Below are 23,069 nucleotides of genomic sequence, written 5' to 3'. Positions count from 1 at the left end.
TACCTGCCAGGAACGGGGCACAGGGGTCAGGGAACACTATGGAGAGATGGGCTGGGGTGGGCGGCACCCACATGGCTCTCAACCCACCCTGTCCCCTTCCCCAGTGACCAACTGCACCACCATTCAAGGGGCTGAGTACAGCCCCTGTGGCCCTCCCTGTCCTCGCTCCTGTGACGATCTCGTGGTGAGTCTGGCTCCCTCGGAATGCCTGCCTGACCTCTGGCCCCAAGCGTTACTTTGCAGGAGGGCAGGGTGCGGCTTTGGGTCATGACCTCTTTGGGCCTGGGGCAGCCTGGCACTGGTGAGGAGGGATGGGGGTCAGTGCCCATCAGACTGGCTCCCCTTTGTTCCAGAGACCGTCTCAGGAGTGAACCTCACCCAGCAGCCCATCAAGCCTTTCTCGATTTAGACATTTTATTACAAAGATTCCATAAACACGAGGGAGGGGAGATCATTCCATTACATCATCTCAAACACCGTGAGCCTTTTGGCGCATACACCCTGATTCTGAGTGTATGTGTGCTTGTGTGTGAGCCTTCATGGAATGCCTGTCCAGGACCATGGAGAGGGACAGAGGCAGGCGCAGACAGGGTCTCTGACCCACGGAGCCTGCAGCAGTGTGGCGCGGAAGCTGGCCTGAATCAAGGATGCCGAAGGGACAGCCTTGGGGCCCTGTGCAGGGCCCTGTCTGAGAGGGTCAGGCAGGAGCTGCACAGGGTGAGCTGGGAGGAAGGAGGACAAGTGCTTGGCTCCCAGCTTCCCCAGGGGACCCTACCTCCTTCCCAAATGACTCCCCCCTCCCCCCGCCCCAAGCCAGCTTCCATTGCCCTGCTCCCTGCGTTCTGGGAGATGCCTCGGTTCCCAGACACTAACCAGGTCCCCCATGGAACCCTCCACAGGATTCACATTTGGAGGACACTCCCACCCAGGGAAGCCCTTCGTGGTCTCTCCTCCCCTGGGGAGGGGACGCGACTGAAAATGTTTTATTTTATATATAAAAATTTTTTTAATGTTTATTTTTGAGAGAGGAAGAGAGAGAGGGCAAGCAGGGAAGGGGCGGGGGGTGGGGGGCGTGGGGGACAGAGGATCCGAAGCAGGATCCAGGTTCTGTGCTGGCAGCAGAGAGCCCGATGCGGGGCTCGAACCCACGAACTGTGAGATCGTGACCTGAGCCGAAGTCGGACGCTTAACCGACTGAGCCCCCCCAGGGGCCCCAGAAACCGTGTTTAGAACATGACGACGACTGCGAACTGGAGAACCACGCCTTCTGCCTCTGCACACCCCTCAGCCTCCTCCTTCGCCTCATCTTTCCCCTCCCTGCCCCTTCAGCACTGTTTTCTGCTGACCAGAGGCCCCCCCCCCCCCAACTTGTTGCCCCCCAGCACTGCGTGTGGCACTGCCAGCCCGGCTGTTACTGCCCTCCAGGCCAGGTGCTGAGTGCTGACGGGGACTTCTGCGTGCAGCCCAGCCACTGTGGCTGCCTGGACCTGCTGAGTGGGGAGCGGCACCGCCCAGGAGCTCGGCTGCTGAGGCCTGATGGCTGCAACTACTGGTGAGGCGGCCACGTGGGCAGAAAGCAGGTGCAAGGCTGAGGGTGGGGTGCGCCTGAGCTCTCCCGGGTCTCAGCTGCTGTAGGTTAGACTCCTACAATCCCCGAGGAGATGCGGGCAGGCACTCTGAAACTCTGGTCTGACGGGTGGGGAGACCGAGGCAGCCAGCTCTGGGCATCTGCTCTCTGGAAGACGTGGAAGGCTGGGTGTGTGCTCTGAGGGGAGGGCGGGGTGACGGATATGATGTTCCTCCTCGCTGGCCGGCCCCCGTTAGCAGCACACTGCCTGTGGTCACACCCCAGTAGGACGCACTGGTCAGCGACCTGCAGGGAGCCCGCAGGACACCCGAGAGGTCCCTGAATGGGACAGGGAGAAGGGTCTAGATGCTCTGGAGAATGGCGAAAGGGCATCCGAGAGCCTGAAGGGAAAGGAGGGTGTAGCGGTGAGGGGAAGGGAAGAGGCAGCCTAGGAGGGGTGCATGTGGAGAACACAGGCAGGGCTGAGCTACTGTCCCCCTTCCTGTGCCTGCATGCCCTGCCCAGCACCTGTTCAGAGGGGAGGCTGAGCTGCACAGACCTGCCTTGCCCAGGTACGTATGTCCCAGCTCAGGGGGAGGTGAGGAAAAGCGGCCAGGGTCACAGCGAGGGCTGGGACTGGGGAAGGGATGTCTGTGCCCCAGTGCCCTTCCATTGTCCCCTGCCGCAGTGCCTGGTGGCTGGTGCCCGTGGTCGGAGTGGACGGCGTGCTCCCAGCCCTGCAGGGGCCAGACGAGGACCCGCTCCAGGGCCTGTGCTTGCCCCGCCCCTCAGCACGGGGGCGCCCCGTGTCCCGGGGAAGCAGAGGAGGCAGGGGCCCAGCATCAGAAGGAGACCTGCCCCAGCTCGCCCGAGTGCCCAGGTGAGATGCCCCCGCTTGTCTGCTCAAATCTCAATAGGCCGGGCACCTCGTAGGCCTCCTAGGGCAGTTGATGCTGTCTTCCCGGCACAGTGGACGGAGCCTGGAGCCCATGGGGACTGTGGTCTTCCTGTGACGCGTGCCTGGGGCAGTCCCATCGGAGCCGGGTGTGTATCTGGCCCCCCACCCCCGAGGGAGGCAGGCCCTGCCCTGGGGGCCACAGGCAGAGTCGCCCCTGCCAGGACAATTCCACAAAATGCACAGGTAAGGGCTTCTGTAGAGGTCGGGGAGGGTCCCTTGGAAGGCTTGGGAGACACGGGCTCTGGCCTTTGTCCCCAGTATACGCATGCATGTCACTTGCTTTGAGAGGCAGCATTTAGATCCCTCACCTTGTGGTCCTGGGACAAGGTGGAAAGTCAGGCGGCTGGGGGTGGTGAGGCAGGAGGGCTTGCCCCCTGAGTCCTGGGGTCCTGCAGGATGGGCCCCTGCTCAGCGTCTGCCCTCTCTGCTTCCTTCCCGCCACAGAGTGTGGGGGTGGCCAGGGTCTTCTCCCCTGTGGGCGGCCCTGTCCCCGCTCCTGTCAGGACCTGTCTCCCGGGAGTGCGTGCCAGCTGGGCTCGACGGGCTGCCAGCCCAGCTGCGGGTGCCCCCCTGGCCGGCTGTTCCAGGACGGCCTCTGTGTGCCTCCGGCCCTCTGCCGCTGCCAGTACCAGCCTGGAGCCATGGGTCAGTGCTTCTTTCCGTGCTCTCCCCATTTCTCCCGGGCACCGCGGTGCCCGCCGGCCTGGCCTCTGCCTGTCTGGCTCCGGAGCCCAGCCTGGGCTGCAGGATGTTGCTCCAGGCGTTAGTGTCTCGTGCATCCCCCCGCATCCCTGCTCCAGGCTGGGGCTTCCACCTCCCAGGCCCAGGATCTGGGGCACCCGTGGGGTGTAGGCTGATAGGGAGGGAGGTAGAAGGCAGTGGGATAGGAGGAAGGGTTGAGGGTGCGGGGCCCGCTGAGCTGTCTGGGGTCCCATCCCGACTCGTGCCCTCAGGGATCCCTGAGAACCAGAGCCGGTCAGCAGGGTCTGGGCTCAGCTCCTGGGAGAGCCTGGAACCCGGAGAGATGGTGACCGGGCCCTGTGACAACTGGTGAGTCAAGAGGAGCAGGGAGGGGTTAGGCTGCAGAGCCGGGCAGTGGGGGCTCTTGTGGGAGTTGGCCAGGGTGCTGTCTTCTGAAGCCCCCTCCCTTGTCCCCAGCACCTGTACGGAGGGCGTCCTGCAGTGCCAGGAGGTGCCCAGCTGCCCTGGGCCTGGAGTGTGGGGCTCCTGGGGCCCCTGGGAGGACTGCAGTGTTTCTTGCGGGGGAGGGGAGCAGCTCCGCTCCCGGAGGTGCGCCCGGCCCCCCTGCCCTGGGCCTGCCCGCCAGAGCCGCACCTGCCGCACCCAGGTCTGCAGAGGTGAGCCCCGGCCGGGGTCTGCCCTTGACGGATTCCCATGTTGGCCTCTGATGCTAACTCATAGGTGCCTTTGACCTCTTCCGTCCCATCCCCCTACACTGCCCTTTCCCGGGGCCAGTGATGGGCATGTGGAGGAGGAAGTAGCCAGATTCAGGGAGGGGAGCCTGTGGGAGGGTGTGACATTGGCCCTGAGGGGCACAACCCAGGGAAGGTATTGTCTGCACAACTGGGGAGCTGTGGGAAGGTGGGTACTGGGGTGAGTAAGCAGGCCGCGGGGTGAGCACAGAAGTAGCCATTGAGGGCAGTGCAGGCCAGAGCTGGGCACTGACCCGAGTGTTGTCCCAGAGGCTGGCTGCCCAGCTGGACGTTTGTACCGGGAATGCCGGCCTGGCGAGGGGTGTCCCTTCTCCTGTGCCCACGTCACTCGCCAGGTGGGCTGCTTCTCCACCGGCTGTGAAGAAGGCTGCCACTGCCCCGAAGGCACCTTCCAGCACCACCTGTCCTGTGTCCAGGTCAGAACCCACTCAGCCAGGAGCCCAAGACCCTCCCCTCCCTTCCCCTCCCCTGCCTTTCCTCCCCCTCCCCTGCAGCTGCTCACCTCTGCAGACTCTGTGGCCTCTGGACAGCTCCCCGCTTCCTCATGTGACCCCAGGCAAGCACAGTCCTGTGAGACTGTCTGTGTGAGTCAGGCAGGGGCCGAGCTCCCAGAGCAGACAGCTGAGGCCGTGCAGGCTCTGGATGTCGCTGGGTCCCTGGAGTGGGGAGCTTGTCTGGGCTCCTGCTCTTCAGCAGCCGCTGTTCCTGGCTCTCAACTCCAGCACGGAGACACCCAGGACTGAGGTGTGGCCAGGTGCCCCCTCTGGCTTCTTGCCGCCCAGCAGCTGGCAGCCAAGGGCAGTGGCTCCCCACGCCATGCAGGCTGGGACAGGAAATCGTGGGTCCTCACGGTCCCCCTTTCCCTGCCAGACCCCCGTGGGGAAGCATACCCAACCTCCACTCTGCCTGGCCCCAGACTCCTCGTCTCCCGCTGTGGGGTCTGGACAGCAGGCCAGTGTCAGCTCTGCTCTGCCAAGCTCTATGGGCACGTGGGGATTTCCTTCCCGGTCTTTAATCCTACCTAATCGTGAAGCCGGCGTCCAGGGGCTTCCCCCGGCCAGACTTCCAGCCAAACTCAGAAAGGCCCGAGCAGCCACCTGGTCCCATTTGCTTGACTTAGAGCTGATGACACTGAGGGGGCCCCAGGGAGGGAAAGGGACACACTGAGGCATGCAGTTATTGGCAAAGCTAGGGATCAGGCGTCTGATTCCTGGCTGAGGCCCTTTCTGCCTGAGTGCTCCCTCCAAGTCCTGCCCCCTGGGGGCCTCCTCTGGTCCTGCCCGTGTCCCAGCTGAGATCTGTATGCAGGAAAGCTCCTGGCCGTTACGGGTCTAGCTCAGAGGCCACCAGGCTCTCAGGTTCACACCGCTGACTCAGGGAAACGGCTCCCCTTGCTCCAGGGAATGCTCTTCTGGTGCCCAGAGCCCCCCTGAAACCTCACATGTCCTCCCCCCACCCCCTCGCCCAAGGAGGTGCAGAGGGCTGGCACCTGACCTGTGCAATTGCCTTTTCTCCTCCCTCCCACCCGCCAGGAGTGCCCCTGTGTGCTGACCGCCTTGCTGCTGCAGGAGCTGGGGGCTGCCGGCACTGACCCGGGGGCTCACTCACCCATTTTGGGAGAGGGCGGTCAGCCCCTTGGGCCTGGAGATGAACTGGGCTCAGGCCAGACCCTCCGTACAGGCTGTAGCAACTGGTGAGGGGGACGGTGAGGGTGGGGGAGAGATTTGGAGTCAAGGGAGGGGGAGGCGTTGGCTGCCCTGGCCCTGCCTGGCCTGGGTAACCTTGGCTGTGTCTCCTGTTCTTTGGGATGGAGACGCTTGCCAACACCCCTTTCTCTCAGGGTCTATCCTGCCCAGCCCCTCACCCCCATGCTGTTTCCCCAGCTCTTGTGTGCACGGGAGGCTGTCCTGTTCAGTGGGCAACTGCTCTAAGACCGCTGATGGCTTCAGTCCCTGGGGGCCGTGGGGCCCGTGTTCCCGCTCCTGTGGTGGGCTGGGCACCCGCACCCGCAGCCGCCGGTGTTTGCAGGCCTCGCTCGCCCCGGGCAGCCAGGGCTGCCGAGGGACCCTCCAGGAGCTCAAGTACTGCCCCAGCCCAGACTGCCCAGGTGAGGGAAGTGGGAAGGGAGAGTCTGGCCAAATACACCTCAACCCTTCCGTTGTCCTTTCCTGTCTCTGCCCATCCGAGTTGCTGTCTCTGGATCTCTCTTCCTCGCCTGCTAGCTCTGTGTGTCTCTTCGATTCCGGTGTAACCAACGTTTCTGGAGCTCTTGCCAAATGCACCACGCTGTGTGTGTTAGGGGGATAGTGAGGACTCTGACCTTGGAATCCAGGGGCTCAGATAACCCATTTCAGCATGTGGTGAGCCCTGTAGGAGGGCGCACATGCTATGGAAGATTGGGGAGGTTGAGAATTCTCCTGGAGGGTCAGTGTAGGAGGGCTTCCTGGGGAGGCAGCATGTGGGGTTTGAGGAGGGAGAGGACCTTGACAATCATTGGAGGGGAAGGAATGCCAGGTAGCAGGAGCGGCTTGAGCCAAGGCCTTGCTGCCATGAGGAAGTACTGCGCTTGGGGCCCAGAGGGTCGGTGGGAGACCAAGCTGACGAGGGGCTGAACCAGATAGTGATGGGTTTGGAACGTGGCCACCAGCTTCAGGTTTGGTCCTGGTGCGGTGCAGGCTCAGAAACACTGAGCAGGATTCTTCTTTGGCACAGGGGCTGAAGGGTCCACGGTGGAGCCAGTGACCAGCCTTCCAGGTAGCCAGACTCCTTGGGTCCTGGCCCCAGACTGCCTGCACCCTTGCACATGGCCTCCCTTTGGGAAGAACAAGCCCAGGGCCTCCTCCCTTCCCAGCCCTGCTTCCTGGGAGGCCTGGAGCCCAGGGTTGACTCGTCAGGAGGTGCCCCTCCCTCCTCTCCCCTCAGGCGGCTGGGGCCCATGGTCTCCGTGGTCCCCGTGTTCTCGCACCTGCACAGACCCCGCTCACCCTGCTTGGCGTGGCCGCGCTCGCCTCTGCCTGGCAAACTGCACCGGGGGGGACACTTCACAGGAGCGCCCTTGCAACCTGCCCTCCTGCACAGGTGCGCCTTCCAGTCTTGACCTCTGACCCTGACCTATGTCCAAACCACGGCCATCCCGTCTAATGCCAGCATCCTCCCTCAAGCAGCTCATTCTGGCTCCCAGCCCTTGTCCCACATCCAGCCCCCAACATCTAATACTCCTGAAGCAAATCCTGAACTCTCACCCTGACACCTAATCATGAGCCTGTGTGTGACTCTGGACCCTGGGTGCTTTGTGTCAGCCCGGCAACTGTTGGGGAGCCACTGCCAGCACCCAAGAAAACCCTCACTTGTGTGTGTACTGAACAGTCCCCCCGAAATTCCCATCCAAATCCCTCAGTACCCTGTGAGTCTGTGAGTCTGGGGCGTAGTTGCCAAAGCCCCACAGCAGCCAGTGTTAGATCCTAAACAGGAGCCCCAAGGTCTCGATGAGGTCACGGCTGGCCCTGGCAGACGAGGAGGTCTGCCCTCGAGCAGAGCGGGGTGGGCTCCAGCTCAGCTTTGTCTGGTCCTGTCCTGGCCCGCAGAGCTGCCCCTGTGCCCCAGCCCTGGCTGCGTGGCCGGGAACTGTTCCTGGACGGCCTGGGCCCTGTGGGAACCTTGCTCCCGAAGCTGCGGGGTGGGCCAGCAGCGCCGGCTGCGGGCATACCACCCCCCGGGGCCCGGCGGGCACTGGTGCCCTGACATCCTCACCGCTTACCAGGAGCACCGCTTCTGCAGCCTGCGGGCTTGCCCAGGTGAGGCCGGCCGCCGAGGACCAGGACGCGCCCTTCCCTGGCATCACGTGCCCCTGTGGCGCTTCCATCTCCGTGCACAACCCTGCCCCAGGCGCCTGGTGCGTGGGGGGGCCCCCGCTGCCTGAGCCAGATCCCTCACCTGGCCCTTCTCTTTTCCACGCAGTGCCTGGAGGCTGGTCACGCTGGAGCCCCTGGTCCTGGTGTGACCGGAGCTGTGGGGGGGGCCGGTCCCTGAGGAGCCGCAGCTGCTCGAGCCCCCCGCCCAAGAACGGGGGTGCCCCCTGCGTGGGGGAGAGGCACCACGTGCGGCTCTGCAATCCCGGGCCCTGTGGTATGGCGGTGGGGACATCCCGCACAGCTCTTCCCACCCCCACCTCTAATTGCGTTCCCGCGACATGTTGGGATGGAGACGCTCACTGGCCAGCTGAGAAAACCCTGAGGCCCGCGGGGGGTGGACGGTGGGATCTGGGCACTGGGCGAGGACCTGCCCGGGGTGAGCTGCCCACCCCCAGCTGCACTAGAACTCATTCTCGCCATCTTGTCCATCCTCCTGTTCCTGGAGAATCACCCAGCCCCGTCAAGGTTTTCGGAGGATTTGAGGGTTATGGTCGTGAGTGCACTTGCACCTGGGATTGGGCTGAGCCAGACAGGCTCCTCCCAGCTTCAGCTCCTTCTGAGCTCACCGACCCCATGGACCTTGGTCCCTCTAGGGCCTTCCGATACTATTAGGACACCCCCCTCCCCATCCCCTCCAGGTGAACACAAAGCAGCCACGTAGGTGAGCATGTTGGCTTCTTAGATGCACAAATTTAGTCCAGCTCGACGACATTTATTGGGTGCCAGGCTAGGTGCCGGGAACCCCCAGGTAGGTGAGAGGAACTCCCTGTCACTCAGGATGTCCCCATTCCAGGGCCTCCCCAAGGCCCCATGTTTCTATGGGCACCAACATGGGGAGAAGGATGGGAGTACAGCTTCGTGGAGGTAGGAGTGGTGCCCAGGCAGGCAGGAAGAGGGTTGCTGGTGCTCAGGGCCCTCTTGACTCTGGTCCTCCCCATGTGCTCAGAGCAGGGCTGCCCAGCGGGCATGGAGATGGTCAGCTGTGCCAACCGCTGCCCCCGCCGCTGCTCAGACCTCCAGGAGGGGGTCGTGTGTCAGGACGGCCAGGACGGCCAGGCCTGCCAGCCGGGCTGCCGCTGCTCCGAGGGTGGGTGCTGCCCTGGCCCCTGGGCACATCACAGCGACTCGGTGGGAAGGCAGGTGGGACCCCGGGTGCCTGCACAGCTCTGGAGGGCTGCCTCCCCGCAGGCTTCCTGGAGCAGGACGGAGGCTGTGTGCCGATCGGGCACTGCGAGTGTACGGATGCCCAGGGCCACAGCTGGGCCCCAGGGAGCCAGCACCGGGAAGCCTGCCGCACCTGCACCTGCCGGGCCGGGCGGCTTTCCTGCACGGCTCAGCCCTGCCCACCGCCTGCCCACTGCGCCTGGAGCCGCTGGTCAGCCTGGAGTCCCTGCAGCCACTCGTGTGGGCCCGGAGGGCAGCAGAGCCGCTTCCGGTGTGTATGGGGCTGGGCCAAGCTAGTGTCACCTCCCCCAACCCCGGTCCGCCACGCCTGGACGCGGTCTCCCTCTCTGATGCAGAGCTCCTGGATCCTGCCCCCCGGGGGTATGCCCACTCTGTGCCCTGGCCCCACCTTTGTCCCTGGTCATCCTTGCCTTTAGCCACCTCCACGCCCACCCCAGGCTTTCCCATCTGGTGTCCCACCAGGAGGTGGAGGAGTGATGAAGGGCCCTGGGCCATCACTCACCTTCTGTGCCCTGGGCCCCACAAAGGTCCTCCACGTCTGGCTCATGGGCTCCAGAGTGCCGGGAGGAGCAGTCCCAGAGCCGGCCCTGCTCTCAGCCCCCATGCCCACCCCTGTGCCTGCACGGTGCCCGCCTCCGCACCTTGGGGGACAGCTGGCTGCAGGGCGAGTGCCAGCAGTGGTAAGTCTGGGCAGAGGCAGCGGTGGAGCGGGGACAGGGGCGGATGGCAGTGTCCCTGAGTCTGGTCTCCTCCCTTCAGCTCCTGCACCCCCGAGGGCATCATATGTGAAGACATCGAGTGTGCAGGTCCGGAGTTTATGTCCCGCTCCCACCTCCCCCCACCTCTGTTTGCCGCGTGCCTCCTATTTCCCTCCCACCCCTACTTCCAGCCACCACCCCCTGTGCCACGGAGGTCCCGACCAGCCATCGGGACCTTCTCTGACCTTACTTGTGCCCTCCCACAGTACCCAGGGCTTGGACGCTGTGGTCCCCTTGGTCTGAATGCTCCGTCTCCTGTGGAGGTGGAAACCAGGTTCGCACCCGGGACTGCGTGGCCTTGGCCCCTCACCGCAGCGGGGCCCCCTGCCTGGGCCCTGGTACCCAGACCCAGAGCTGTGGACGGCAGCCTTGCCTGGGGCTGCTGGACGCCTGCTCCTGGGGCCCCTGGGGCCCCTGTTCCCGCAGCTGCGGCCCCGGCCTGGCCTCCCGCTCTGGGTCCTGCCCCTGCCCGCTGGCCAGAGCCGACCCCACCTGCAACAGCACCTTCCTGCACCTGGACACCCGGGCCTGCTACCCAGGGCCCTGCCTGGGTGAGTGCGCACGGGAAAAATACAGGGAGTAGCATGTTTTCCCAAACCCCAGATTTCCGCACCCCCCCCCCGGCCCCGCCCGAGATATCCATCTATCCCCCTGATATTTGATCTCGTTTCTTTCCCCTTCCCACCATCTTTTCCTCTGAGCCCTTTGGGATGTGACCCTCGCTGCTGAGTGACAGGGAACACGGCGAGTTAGGACTTGTGTGAATTCTTGGCTCCCTCTTGCCCTTTTCCTGCGCAGGGCGTTGGCCAGGGCTGGGATGAGAGTAGAGGGCAGGGGAGGGGCGGGAAGGGAGGAGAGAAGCTGGAGGGGCCTGGCTGGCATCCCCCCACCTTGGTCCCCAGAGGAGTGTGTGTGGAGCAGCTGGAGCAGCTGGACGCGATGCTCCTGTCGGGTGCCGGTGCAGCAGCGCTATCGGCACCAGGGACCAGCGCCCGGAGGGACGGGGACGGGGGCGGGCCCCCCCTGCACACGACTGGATGGCCACTTCCGGCCTTGCCCCCTCGGCAACTGCTCTGGTGAGGCCCCCGGAGCCGGAGAGCTGAGCCCTGCCCTTGCCCGCACTGGCTCCCGCTCTCAGCAGCTCCGTGACCCCCATGCCTCACGTCCCTCCCCTCCCCGCTCCACTGCGATCTCCCCACTTTGTAGCTGCAGGCTTTGTCCACTTGCGGCTGCTCCCAGGCCCAGAAGGTCTGGCCCACCTCTCGTTGTGGCCACCCTCTCCATCTCTGCCCCCCTGGCTCCCATCTGCCAACCTCTGGAGCACCTGCCAGGCCCCTCGCTCCCCGCAGGCCCTATCCTCCGTGCAGCTACCTGGCTCTCCAAGCCCCGACCATCACGACCCTTCCCTAGAGACAGCCACAGGGGCCGAGTGGGCGCTAGACGGGGCAGCACTGGTCAGTCCTTACCGGCAGCCTGGGGCCAGGCTTACACTCTTACGAGGAGGCCCCGAGGGTCCTTGATGGGACCATGCACTGTGTGCTCCAGGCTTGGGGCGGGGGCAGGTGGAGGGTGTCTCTGGGCTGTCCCCCTACCATCCTGCTGGCCTCTGTTCCCCCCCAGAGGACAGTTGCACACCTCCCTTTGAGTTCCAGGCCTGTGGCTCCCCCTGTGCCGGGCTCTGTGCCACGCACCTGAGCCGTCGGCTCTGCCAGGACCTGCCACCCTGCCAGCCTGGCTGCTACTGCCCTGAGGTGAGGGGCGGAGCCAGAGGAGATGCCCCAGGAGAAGCGGGCCTCAGCCCACACTCCTACCTTCCTTCTCTCTGCGATGCCTGTGGTGACACCCCTCCCCACGACGCCTCTTAAGGGTCCCTCACCTTCTGCCTCGTGCCCGTGTGCCCATCCATTTGCTCGGCAACATGCACGTGCCCCTGCTGTGAGCACTCACACTACTGGCACTCGGGGACAGAGATGGCTGCCACACAGCTCTGTCCCTGTGTCTGCTTCTGCGCAGGGGCTGCTGGAACAGGCTGGGGGTTGCATTCCCCCAGAGCAGTGTAGCTGCCTACACATCACAGGAGAAGGAGCCAGGGTGACTCTGGCTCCCGGGGACCGCCTGCAGCTGGGCTGCAAAGAGTGGTGAGTTAAGGGGGCGGGGAGGCAGCATCAGAGGGCTGGGGCCAGGGAATGGGGGGGCAGGTGGCCCCACAGGGAAATCGTCCTGGCCTGGACCCAACCCCAATCTCATCCTGCTCCAAATGAGCCCAGAGCTCAGGCCACCCCTACGTGAGCCCCACCAACCACCTCTCTGGGCTGAGTCTGGTCTCCCCAGTCTTACCCCGACCACCCCCTCCCACAGTGAATGCCGGCGTGGGGAGCTGAAGTGCACCAGCCAGGGCTGTCAAGGTAACGCTGCCCTGGAGAGACCCACTGTCCCCATTTGCCCAGGATTGGAAGGTTTCCTGGATCTGGGACCAGGACAGTCCCAGACAAACCGGGATGTTTGGTCACCCTCCCCTGACCCTCCCAGCAACCTCCTGCAGCCTCTTCTGTTTCCAGCCCTTCCTGGTCATAACTGGGTCTCTTCCCTCCCCCTCCACTGGGGCTGGTGGTCTCAGGGAGGGTCACTGGGAAGGGTGCCCACTCGCTGCCCTTTCTAGGTCTTCTGCCTCTGAGCGGGTGGTCCGAGTGGTCACCCTGTGGGCCTTGCCTGCCCCCTGGTGTGCTGGCCCCCGCCTCCAGGACTGCCCTAGAGGAGCGCCGGTCTCAGCACCCAGCTGGCCTCTCCCCGACCTTGTCCCCCTTGCTGGCTTCGGAGCAGCACCGCCATCGCCTCTGTTTGGACCCGGAGACTGGGAGGCCATGGGCTGGGGACCCAGACCTGTGCATTGCACCACTCAGCCAGCAACGCCTCTGCCTGGACCCTAGGGCCTGCCATGGTAATACCAAGGGGCAGAGACCAACAGGGCAGGAGGGAGCCTGAGATGAGAGTGGAGGGAGGGGTACCTGGCCAGGTAGGCCTGGGCCATGTTGTTTATTTCAGTAGCCAGGCGCTTAACAGGCCTGCTAAGCCTCCTGCTTGCCCCCGGGGCCTGCAGGATTTGGGGGTATTTGGCGATCTGGCACTGGAGGGGGGGCGGGCCGCAGCAGGAAGGATCCCTGCAGCCGACGAAAGGGGAGGAAGGGGGCTTTGAGTGCTCTGGGCTTAGCAGAGTGTCTGTAGGGCTGGAGCCCAAGGCCTTGGGGTGGGAGCAAGAAGCCAGGGCGGGGCCCTGGGCGCTAACTTCCATTTTACCTCCCAAGACTTATGCCAGTGGAGTCCTTGGGGGCCCTGGAGCCCCTGCCAGGTGTCGTGCAGTGGGGGCTTCCGGCTACGCTGGAGGGAGGCAGGGGGCCCCCCTGGAGGAGGCTGCTGGGGGCCTTGGGCTCAGACTGAGAGCTGCAACGTGGAGCCCTGCCCAGGTAACCTCCATCCTGGCATTTGGGGGTGGGGCCAAGGACTGTAACACGGGAGATAGCACCTGATGAGGATGTGGCCTCTGCTCCTGGAGGCATGCCCTGGAGGGCAGGGTGCTGTCTTGGGGGCCCAAAAGTCAGTCCCCAACACAGACTCCTACCTTCTGGTCCTCAGGGGAGAGCTGTGAAGCCCAGGACACCGTGCCCACCCTTGACTGTGCCAACCAGTGCCCTAGAAGCTGTGTGGACCTCTGGGACCGCGTGCAGTGTCTGCAGGGACCATGCCGTCCAGGTGGCCGGGCCACGCCCACAGCCCAGCCTGGGAGCCCTAGGGCCTCAGACCAGAGCAGCTTGCTTCGCTGATCCCTACTTCCAGAGAGCATGTGGCCTACAGGCGGGGACATGTTACGGGATCAGGGGTTATAGGGCAGCAACGTGGATCCTTGGGTCACTTTCAGCACCTGGGTAGGGGTCCTGCAGAGAGCGAGCCTTACCTAACATGGGCTTTGTCTGTGAGAACGTTCTGGCAGCCTCAGGGGTCCCTGGGGTGGGACCCACACAGGGGGGTCTGGAGTGACCCCTTCCTGTGCTCCAGCAGTGGAAACAGTGTGGAGGCCGGGTCAAGTGGGGACTCGGGGGGCTGGGGTAGGGGAGGGTGCTCCAGGGTCAGCCTGAGGCTCCGGACCCCATCCGGCTGCCAGAGGGACCCATGACGTGTGCCTGAACCTTGCTTGTCCTCCCCACCCCCGTCAGGCTGCCGCTGCCCCCCTGGCCAACTGGTGCAGGATGGGCGCTGTGTGCCCATCTCCTCCTGCCGCTGTGGCCTCCCCAGCCCCAATGCCTCATGGGTGGTGGCCCCAGACGAGGTGGTACAGCTGGACTGCAAAAACTGGTATGGCTGCCCACTGGTGGCCAAGCAGGGGATGGGGAGTTTTAGGTGGGAGGCTTGGGACAGGTCAGGGTGGAGGAGGGCGTTAGCGGGAAGCAAAGGCTCTGTTCCCCTTGACTTGTGCCCTTGACCCCTGTCCGCAGCACCTGTACCAACGGGTCCCTGGTGTGCCCACACCATGAGTGCCCAGTCTTTGGGCCTTGGTCAGCCTGGAGCAGCTGCTCTGCTCCCTGTGGTGGGGGCAGCATGGGGCGACGTAGGAGCTGTGAGGAGGGTCCTATGGGGGCGCCATGCCAGGCCCAGGACACAGAGCAGCGGCAGGAATGTAACCCGCAGCCCTGCCCTGGTGAGCACCTGGGGTGGGGGAGTGAGGGGGGAGCCTCCCTGCCCTCTGGTGCTGCTGAGCTCGGCCGGCGTTCAGCAGCGTGGGCGGCGGGTCCCGAGGCGGTCCCCTCCCTGGTACTCCACCTCACCGTCTGTGCGCTCCCCCCAGAGTGCCCGCCTGGCCAGGTGCCCAGTGCCTGTGCCGCTTCGTGCCCACACCTCTGCTCGCATCTGCAGCCTGGTGCCCTCTGTGCACAGGAACCCTGCCGGCTTGGCTGTGGCTGCCCCGGAGAGCAGGTACGGACAGTGCCCTGACTGCCATATGGGGGGGCAGGCAGGTGGGGGGCAGAGAAGTGTGGTGTGAGTAGAACTGAGCCCGCGCCTTCCTGCCGCAGCTGCTGCACAATGGCACGTGCGTGCCCCCTGCGGCGTGCCCCTGCACCCAGATCTCTCTGCCCTGGGGCCTTACCTTGACTCTTGAAGAACAGGCCCGGGAGCTTCCCCCAGGAACTGTACTCACCTGGAACTGCACGCGCTGGTGAGGGCCCCGGGCAGGGGGGACAGGGGGAGGAGGGAGCTAGGGCAGGGAGGGGGTGGAAGGCAGCATTGCTAAGAATGGGGGTGGGGAGGAGGGCACCGGAGGCGTCCGAACACGTGCTTCTGTCTTCCCAGTATCTGCCAAGATGGAGTCTTCAACTGCTCCCCAGCTGACTGTCGTGGTGAGATGTGGCTGTCTAGGCCCCTGCTGGTCCTTCCAAAGCCAGGGTGGGGTTGGCCCCGATGAGGGCAGAGGGCGCTGCCTGCCCTAGGCAAAGCTGTCTCTCCCAGGAAGCCCCTTCCATGCTCTGTCCACACTGGTGTTGGGGGCATTCCTGTGAGCACACGGCTGTGAGTGATGCAGGAAGTGGAGGGTCTTTCCCTGCAGATGAGGAAGCAAAGGCTGAGGGTGAGCTAAAGTAGGACCCTTGTCTGGAATCTGCCCTGTGCTATTTTACCCCCATCTGATCAAAGTCAACAGGCGTTTGCTAAGGGCTCACAGGTGCCCAGCTCGGGCACACTGGGCTCTGTGTAGATTCAGAGGCACACAGGCCTGGTGAGTCCTGAGCAGCCCCAGTCTGGCTGCTGAGGGCCAGCTCACCCACCGGAACAGGTAGGGACAGGAGACAGTTTCTGGCTCACTGACCAGCAGGCTGCACCCACAGGACTGGAAATCGGTGCCATGAATGGAGAGGTCAGGGTGGACAGGACTGGTCAGGGGAGGCTTCCTGGAGAAGGCCAGACTCGAGTTAGGCCCCGTTAGTATTTGGAAGGTGGATAAGAGCAGACGGGCGTGTTTGGAGGCCTAGAGGCCCAGAGCCAGCCGAGTGGACAGCACTGGGAAGGCAGGAGGGACTCTAGGGGTGTCTGGTGTGGGAGGGGGGAGAATCGAAGCTGGACCCGGGGCTGACCTGAGTGGTGGTGGTGGTGGTGGGGTCTTCCCTGGCAGAGTGCCCCTCCGGGGAAATGTGGCAGCAGGTGGCCCCTGGGGAGCCAGGGCCCTGCGAGCGGACGTGCCGGGAGCCCAATGCCACGGAGACCCAGGGCAGCTGCGGTGTGGGGCAGGCCCCAGGCTGTGTGTGCCAGCACGGACACTTCCGCAGCCAGGCGGGCCCCTGCGTGCCCATAGACCACTGCGAGTGCTGGCACCATGGGCGTCCCCACCCGGTGAGACACTGTAGCCCCTCCGGGCCACCCAGCCCTCCCCCACCCCCGCCCCCCTCCACTGGCTCCTCCCCCTGTGCCAGGATCTGCAGCAGCAGACAGCTCGGCCATCAGCCATCACCCATCACACGGGGACAGTCTCCAGGCCCCATCAGCCCACCTCCCTCCCGAGACTCTTGTCCCTGACTTTGGTCTCTGGCCCCTGTCCTGACTGGTTTCAGGGATGAGGGATTGGTGGGGGGTGGGGGAGGGTGTAGTATAGAAAAGTCTAACTGGCAGAGATGGGTAGAGATGGACGGGAGGGTTCCCCCCTCTCCCCAGCCTGGATCCGAATGGCAGGAGGCCTGTGAGAGCTGCCGCTGCCTCCGTGGGAGGAGTGTCTGCACCCAGCACTGCCCCCTCCTCACCTGTGCCCAGGTACCCGCCTGCAGCCCTGCTGCCCTCCTTCCTGGGTCCCTCCCCAGAGGCTGGTCTTAGGGCCTTGAGCAGGCAGTGCTGGGGCCCTGGGGTCATCCTCCTGAGTGCACTGGGGATCACTCCCTCTGCAGGGCGAGGTGACCGTGCAGGAACCAGGGAGCTGCTGTCCTACTTGCCGCCGAGAGGCTCCGGGTATGCCGGGGACCTGGGGCACTTCCTGCCATGCCTCTCCCTGCTCTGGGCCCTTCTCCCAAACTGCTCCCGTGCCCACCCTAGGGGGCCTGCCGTCCCCAGTGCCGCCTACCATGGGGATCAGCAGAGTGGTGACGCCCAGTGCTGCATCATGGCGCCTGGCCACCGCTGCCCCAACAGCCTCAGGTGCCCCTCAGGTCCACAGTGTCCCCTTTACACAGAGTCCCCTCATCGAGGCCCTTTCTCTCTGCCCTGCTCCCGCCTTCTGTGCTCACCTTCTTCCCACAGAGGGGCAGGCAGCCTCCTGCCGGCATCTCACGGAGCTGCGCAACGTCACCAAGGGCGCCTGCTACCTGGACCAGGTGGAAGTGAGCTACTGCAGTGGGCACTGCCCATCCAGCATCAGCGTCATGCCTGAGGTGAGCGAGGGGGCTGCCGTGCAGGCCCAGGAGAGTCAGGTCAGCCTGCACCCCTGAGGGACTGCTGCGGCCAGCCTAGGCCTGGGCAATGCCCAGGGGACACGAGGGACTCGGTTGATCTCAAAGGGGCACAGCTCAGAGCCAGGGGCGAGTTTTCACCAAGGCGGTGGCCTGCACCTGCTGCTTGGCCCTGTCACCCTCAGCGGGGCTTGGGCCCCAAGCCTACTCCAGGCCTCCACCCTGTGCTGCGGGCTTCCCAGGACATCAGCAAGAAAGGCACAAAGGACCTACGTTAGGCTCTGAAATCACAGCCCATCATATAGTGAGGACAAGTTCTTTAGGACAGACCATTTACACACAGCATTGTCCCAGACATTCCTGGCAAGGCATATTATGAGCACGTCCCAGAAGACCTCTGCCCTGCGCGTGCTCTCCCTGGACCCAGAAGGCCCAGCCCTGCTCCATGTGCAGACCTTGTCAGGAGCTCTGTGCCCACCCTGACTCCCCTCATCCTGAGCCTGGAGAGCTATGGCTCCAGTTCTAGCCTGGGAGGGTCCTGGCCCTGCCTCAGCTCACTGATGGTGTGGCCATTCCCTCCTGTCTCGACCCACCTGGGTCATCTATTCCTGGAAGACAGAGGTGCTTTCCTACCTAGTCCTCAACGCTTGGCCACTCTCTGCTCCCCTGGGTGCTCCCGGTACCTCCTGGTATTCCCAGACCATTCCCAAACAATATTTGGATTTGTTAAAACATAGGAGAGTGGTTAAGAGATTTTTTTCCTCCCCTGGGGAGGAAAAGTGAGTGATAGAGGGATAGAAATCAGATGGAGATTTGTTTTTACTGAAGTACAATTGACATGCAATGTTAGTTTCAGGCGCACACATAGCGATTCCACAATTCTGTAAATTACACAGCGCTCCCCACAATAAGTGTAGTCGCCATTCAGTGGTATTGTGTTATTAACTATACTCCCTATGCTGTACTCTTCATCCCCAGAGGGTTTTTTTTTTTTAACTGAATCTTTTGTAACTCGGTGCTGTTGAATATAGTGCCTATTTCAAAAGTAAAATTACAATGGAATTATACAGAAGTTAGATCAAATATTCGGTGACACTCACGTAGTTACTATATAATCGAATAGCAGGAGGGGTCTGGAGTGAGAACTCACTTTGCACTTAGGATCACAATTGTGCAGTTTAGAGCTTCCCACCTTGCAGCGTCAGAAAGTATTAGATCCGCCTAAGGGGATGGTAAGCAAGCCCCTTGGGGTAGGGCCGTAGCTCTCCCCTGCTGCCAGGAGGCAGTGATGAGCAGTTAAAAGCATTCTTACCGTGCAGGTGCACGCTCAGATGGCTGGGGCTCACAGTGAAGGAGGTGGGCTTCTTGGGGAAACGGGAGCTTGATGGCGACGCATCCCTTCCCTACCCCGCTGCCCTGCTTGGCCAGGAGTGTTGGGCCCTGGCCGTACCCCCGGATGGGAAGGCCAAGAGAGCGAAGGGAGGTGGCTCGGGCAAACTCTCGTGGCCCCTCCCCAGCTCAGCCACGCCCTCCCGCAGGAGCCTTACCTGCAGAGCCAGTGCGACTGCTGCAGCTACAGCCTGGACCCCGAGAACCCCGTGCGGGTCCTGCACCTGCGCTGTCCCGACGACCACGTGGAGCCCGTGGTGCTGCCGGCCATCCGCAGCTGCCAGTGCAGCGCCTGCCAGGGTGGGTCTGGGCGGGGCTGGGCTGGGAGGGACGGGGACCTAGGCTGGACACCTGCAGGGGCGGGGCCCGGCCTTCAGGAAGGCGCCCCGTTTCCCGAAGCTCAGGCCCTCGTGGGATTCATCCTTCTTGACCGCTTCTGACCCTCTTCCTTCCCCGTCTTGGCTTGCTTGTTGGCTTCGTCTCCAATCCAGCGCAAGCTTGGGTGTTTGGAGTCGGTCACAGCTGCTTCCTCCCAGCTCATCTGTTTCCTTCCTTGCTGAGCATCCGTGACCTCAGCTTCGAGACCTGGCTGACTGTGCACAGGCTTTTGGCGGTGGGGGGGCTTGGTGGGAGCGCATGTGTGAAGCGCCTGCCAGGTGCCTGGTTCTTGATAGGTCCCCAAGGCCACATTGTGGCAGGTGAGAAACAGGTGCAGGGGCGCTCACAGCGCCTGGGTGGAGCGCAGGGCAAAAGCACGCCTTTCTCTGGGCTTCTTCCTGGCGGGGCTTCTCTCCTGCCAGTTTGCTCCACTGCTCCCCCTCTGGCTGCACCCCTTCCCGGCCTGACCACTGCCTCTGTGCCAGTGCATCTCCCCCTTATCTGTCCTCCAGGAGGTGATTTCTCAAAGCACTGACGGTCCCACTGGATGAGGCTGCCCAGCCACCACCCCTCGTGCGATCACCGGGCCCAGAGGCACCGACCCCCTCCTCCCGTGCCCACCCATCCACTCCATGCCCTGGTACCAGCATATCCCAAATAAAGTGACATCAGCAGCAAGCTTGTGTGCAGTCTGCGTCTGGGGACCAGAAAAGAGAGAGAGGCAGGGTGGGTCTGAGCCCCGGCCTTGACCTGCGCAAGGACTGCCTCCAGGAGACTTCTGTTAATCTGCCATGCTGGTGAACCGGGCAGGCCTCGGTTTGCACTTCGGCAGGTTGAATATAAAGTCTGGAGTTCTCTGGTTCCCTGTTTCTGCTGCCCGGTTCTGCCTCTTCCTCCCGCAAAGAGCCCTCTTCCTGTGCGTCGCTGGTTGTAGTCGGCGCTGCCCGCCTACACCACCCTCTCCTGCTTCCAGATGCCATTCCCTGTCATCCAGAGAAGAGTTCGGCTCATGGGTCATACTCCTTGTCACGGACACTCGGTGTCCGTGTGGATAATCCATTCAGTTCTCACCCCCTCACCTCCAATGACCTTTCCCTTCACCACTCAGATATTTTCAAACACTTCCAAATATTTACTTACGGATCGTGACTTCCTATCATTCCAGTTTACTTGCTCTGGTACCCCACCGCTATCATTTATTTCCGATTCATTGAGCCCACCGGGTTCTCACTTTTCATTAGCTCTCTCCTGTCTCCCCCTCAGGATTCATGGTCTGCATGGTCATCCTCAGCACCAACTGCACATTAGAAGCACCCGGGGAGCTTTTGAGATCCTACCAGTGCTCGGGCCCCATCCTGAACCCTTTAAATCAGATTCTTTGGAAGCCTCATGGGTAATTCTATGTGCACCTAGCTGGAATTGAGAACCACCTGTCATTATAAATCACTCCAATGCAAGTACCATTAAATCCCTTGATTTTCTTTTTTAAACTATCTTTTTAAATTGATTTATTTTGAGAGAGAGGGAGAGAGAGAGAGAGAGAGAGAGAGAGAGAGAGAGAGAGCAGGGAGGGGCAGAGAGAGAGGGGGAGAGAGATCCCAAGCAGGCTCGGAGCTGTCAGTGCAGAGCCCGATGCGGGGCTCGATCCCACAAACCATGAGATCGTGACTGGAGCTGAGATTAAGAGCCGGCTGTTTAACCAACTGAGGCCCCCCACCTTGCTTTTCTATCACCATTCATACTCCATACCTGTCAATCCTCCAACTCAAATATCTGCCCAAGTCTCTGCTTCCAGACAGAATTTTGCAGATAGTCTGTTTTTGCCTTCAATTTGTAATCACAAACCTCAAACAGGGCTTTAATTCGATTTGCCCATCCTGCACATTGTTCCCCCATAAACTCTATTTCCTCTTTTCTGCACTGACTATGCATGCCTTCTCTTCTTCCCTACCCCCTTCATTTTCATGAGATGACCTTGTCTCATTGAGATAATGTCAGATGGGGATTCTCTCAGCAAATCTACCAAACAAGTCTACACGGACTCCATCTTCTCCTTCTTCCCGTGGGGTGTCATCTAGAAGTGTCCCTACCCCTGGAAAGAGCCCTTGGTCCTGTGGTCCTGCCTCCTTGCCTTGCCTCACCTGTGCTTAACCATGATTTTCCTTTCCACCAACAAAAGAAACATGATCTTGTGTCTTACATTTGGATCCCACACTTCCTTCCAGATACTGCCCCGTCTTTCTGTACCTTTTTATGGGAAAACGTTTTCAATCACCAACCCTTCCTTTCTCAACCACCTCCCCTCCAACTTTAAACATTTTTTTAAAAAATTTATTTATTTAGAGAGAGCACGAGGCGGGGGAGGGGCAGAGAGGAAGCTAGAATTCCAAGCAGGCTCTGCACCAGCAGCTTGGAACCCGACATGGGGCTCAAATTCACGAACCATGAGATCATGACCTGAGCCCAAACCAAGAGTCAGAAGCTTAACCGACTGAGCCATCCAGGTGCCCCTCACCTCTAACTTTTAAACCCCTAAACAAGAATTTGTTATAAGGAGACAGAGATAACTCAAGGGCAGAAATACAGCTCTCCAAGGTATATACAGAGAGGTACAGCTATAACTGAGCTGGGAGCTGGAGATTGGAAGGCCACCCGGAGTCTTCTGTCTTATTTCTTTCTTCCCTCAGTAACACAGACCCCTCCTACCAGGGACTGCACCTGCCAAAGGGAGGCAGCTCAAAGCACACAAAGCTGTGAACTGAATTGTGGTCCCCCAAACTCCTAGGTTGAGTCCCTAAACCCCAATGTGACTATATTTGGAAATAGGACCTATACAGAGGTAACTAAGGTTAAGGCTGATAGGATTAGTGTCCCTATAAGATAAGACACCAGAAAGTTCATTCTCTCTCTCCTGACTACACACAGAGAAGAGGTCATATAAGCACATAGCAAGGTGGTGCCGCCTATAAGCCAGGGACAGAAGCCAGGGACAGAAGCCAACCATGCTGGCTCCCTGATCTGGGACTTCCAGTCTCCAGAACTGTGGGGAAGCAAATTTCTCTATGTTGTTATGGCAGCCTGAGCTGAGGTCAAATATTATAGGTCCACTCACATGGATTGGACTCCCTCACATTTCTAAAAAAGGTATTTTTTTTTAATTTTTTTTTTAACGTTTATTTATATTTGAGACAGAGAGAGACACAGCATGAGCAGGGGAGGGGCAGAGAGAGAGGGAGACACAGAATCCGGAACAGGCTCCAGGCTCTGAGCTGTCAGCACAGAGCCTGACGCGGGGCTCGAACTCACGGACCGCGAGATCGTGACCTGGCTGAAGTCAGATGCTTAACTGACTGCGCCACCCAGGCGCCCCACTAATAAAATTTTTAAATATAAACTGGGGCACCTGGGTGGCTCAGTTGGTTAGGCATGTGACTTCGGCTCAGATTGTGATCTCATGGTTTATGAGTTCAAGTCCCGCATTGGGCTCTGTGCTGACAGCTCAAAGCCTGGGGCCTGCTTTGGATTCTGTGTCTCCCTCTCTCTCTGCCCCTCCCCCGCTCACACTCTGTCTCTCTCTGTCTCTCTCTCTCTCTCTCTCTCTCTCTCTCTCTCAAATAAAACATTAAAAAAATTTTAAATATAAACTATATCTGCTTTATTTTTTATTTAAAACTTTGAAATATGACTTAGAGGCGCCTGGGCGGCCGGTTAAGTGTCCAACTTTGGCTCAGGTCATGATCTCTCGGTTCACGAGTTCAAGCCCCGCCTCGGGTTCTGTGCTGACAGCTGAGCCTGGAGCCTGCTTCGGATTCTGTGTCTCCCCCTCTCTCTGCTCCTCCCCTGCTCACACTATGTGTCTCTCAAAAAAATGAATAAACATTAAAAAAAAATTTTAAAAACCCAAAACTTCAAATTATGACTTAAAACACCCATATGTAAAAGTACAGAAAACATTTTTATAGTTGATTTTACCAACACTTTTATAATAATCACTGCCTTACTTTCTGTCATTTTATTTCTATGTATACATAATGGGAGGGCCACATGGGGGCTT

General features: G+C 61.4%; 1 protein-coding gene across 1 annotated transcript in view; it reads left to right on the top strand.

Annotated features, from left to right (window-relative positions):
* Positions 1-19,689, top strand: part of LOC121028959 (SCO-spondin-like) — a gene marked incomplete at its 5' end in the record, with an annotated part of 55,495 nt that extends 35,806 nt beyond the window's left edge. Inside the window, 38 exons of the mRNA XM_040473052.1 lie at positions 105-184; positions 1,383-1,552; positions 2,093-2,139; positions 2,256-2,447; positions 2,538-2,708; positions 2,970-3,170; positions 3,479-3,575; positions 3,684-3,883; positions 4,229-4,395; positions 5,512-5,672; positions 5,863-6,086; positions 6,692-6,733; positions 6,902-7,057; positions 7,564-7,773; positions 7,937-8,104; positions 8,837-8,977; positions 9,079-9,325; positions 9,603-9,755; positions 9,835-9,881; positions 10,040-10,384; positions 10,736-10,909; positions 11,454-11,584; positions 11,847-11,971; positions 12,192-12,238; positions 12,493-12,771; positions 13,136-13,294; positions 13,464-13,580; positions 14,042-14,180; positions 14,321-14,523; positions 14,671-14,798; positions 14,897-15,039; positions 15,174-15,220; positions 15,988-16,205; positions 16,524-16,619; positions 16,751-16,811; positions 17,100-17,230; positions 18,787-18,937; positions 19,528-19,689. Of these exons, the coding sequence (XP_040328986.1) occupies positions 105-184; positions 1,383-1,552; positions 2,093-2,139; positions 2,256-2,447; positions 2,538-2,708; positions 2,970-3,170; positions 3,479-3,575; positions 3,684-3,883; positions 4,229-4,395; positions 5,512-5,672; positions 5,863-6,086; positions 6,692-6,733; positions 6,902-7,057; positions 7,564-7,773; positions 7,937-8,104; positions 8,837-8,977; positions 9,079-9,325; positions 9,603-9,755; positions 9,835-9,881; positions 10,040-10,384; positions 10,736-10,909; positions 11,454-11,584; positions 11,847-11,971; positions 12,192-12,238; positions 12,493-12,771; positions 13,136-13,294; positions 13,464-13,580; positions 14,042-14,180; positions 14,321-14,523; positions 14,671-14,798; positions 14,897-15,039; positions 15,174-15,220; positions 15,988-16,205; positions 16,524-16,619; positions 16,751-16,811; positions 17,100-17,230; positions 18,787-18,937; positions 19,528-19,550 (5,591 nt within the window). The remainder of the gene's footprint in view (positions 1-104; positions 185-1,382; positions 1,553-2,092; positions 2,140-2,255; positions 2,448-2,537; positions 2,709-2,969; positions 3,171-3,478; positions 3,576-3,683; positions 3,884-4,228; positions 4,396-5,511; positions 5,673-5,862; positions 6,087-6,691; positions 6,734-6,901; positions 7,058-7,563; positions 7,774-7,936; positions 8,105-8,836; positions 8,978-9,078; positions 9,326-9,602; positions 9,756-9,834; positions 9,882-10,039; positions 10,385-10,735; positions 10,910-11,453; positions 11,585-11,846; positions 11,972-12,191; positions 12,239-12,492; positions 12,772-13,135; positions 13,295-13,463; positions 13,581-14,041; positions 14,181-14,320; positions 14,524-14,670; positions 14,799-14,896; positions 15,040-15,173; positions 15,221-15,987; positions 16,206-16,523; positions 16,620-16,750; positions 16,812-17,099; positions 17,231-18,786; positions 18,938-19,527) is intronic.
* Between the last annotated feature and the right edge of the window lie 3,380 nt (positions 19,690-23,069).

This window comes from Herpailurus yagouaroundi, unplaced genomic scaffold (assembly GCF_014898765.1).
Source record: "Herpailurus yagouaroundi ecotype Mexico unplaced genomic scaffold, PumYag 100, whole genome shotgun sequence".
NCBI classification, from domain to species: domain Eukaryota; kingdom Metazoa; phylum Chordata; class Mammalia; order Carnivora; family Felidae; genus Herpailurus; species Herpailurus yagouaroundi.
The sequence above is the reverse complement of the archived record's forward strand: the minus strand, read 5'-3'. Positions and strand labels throughout refer to the sequence as shown.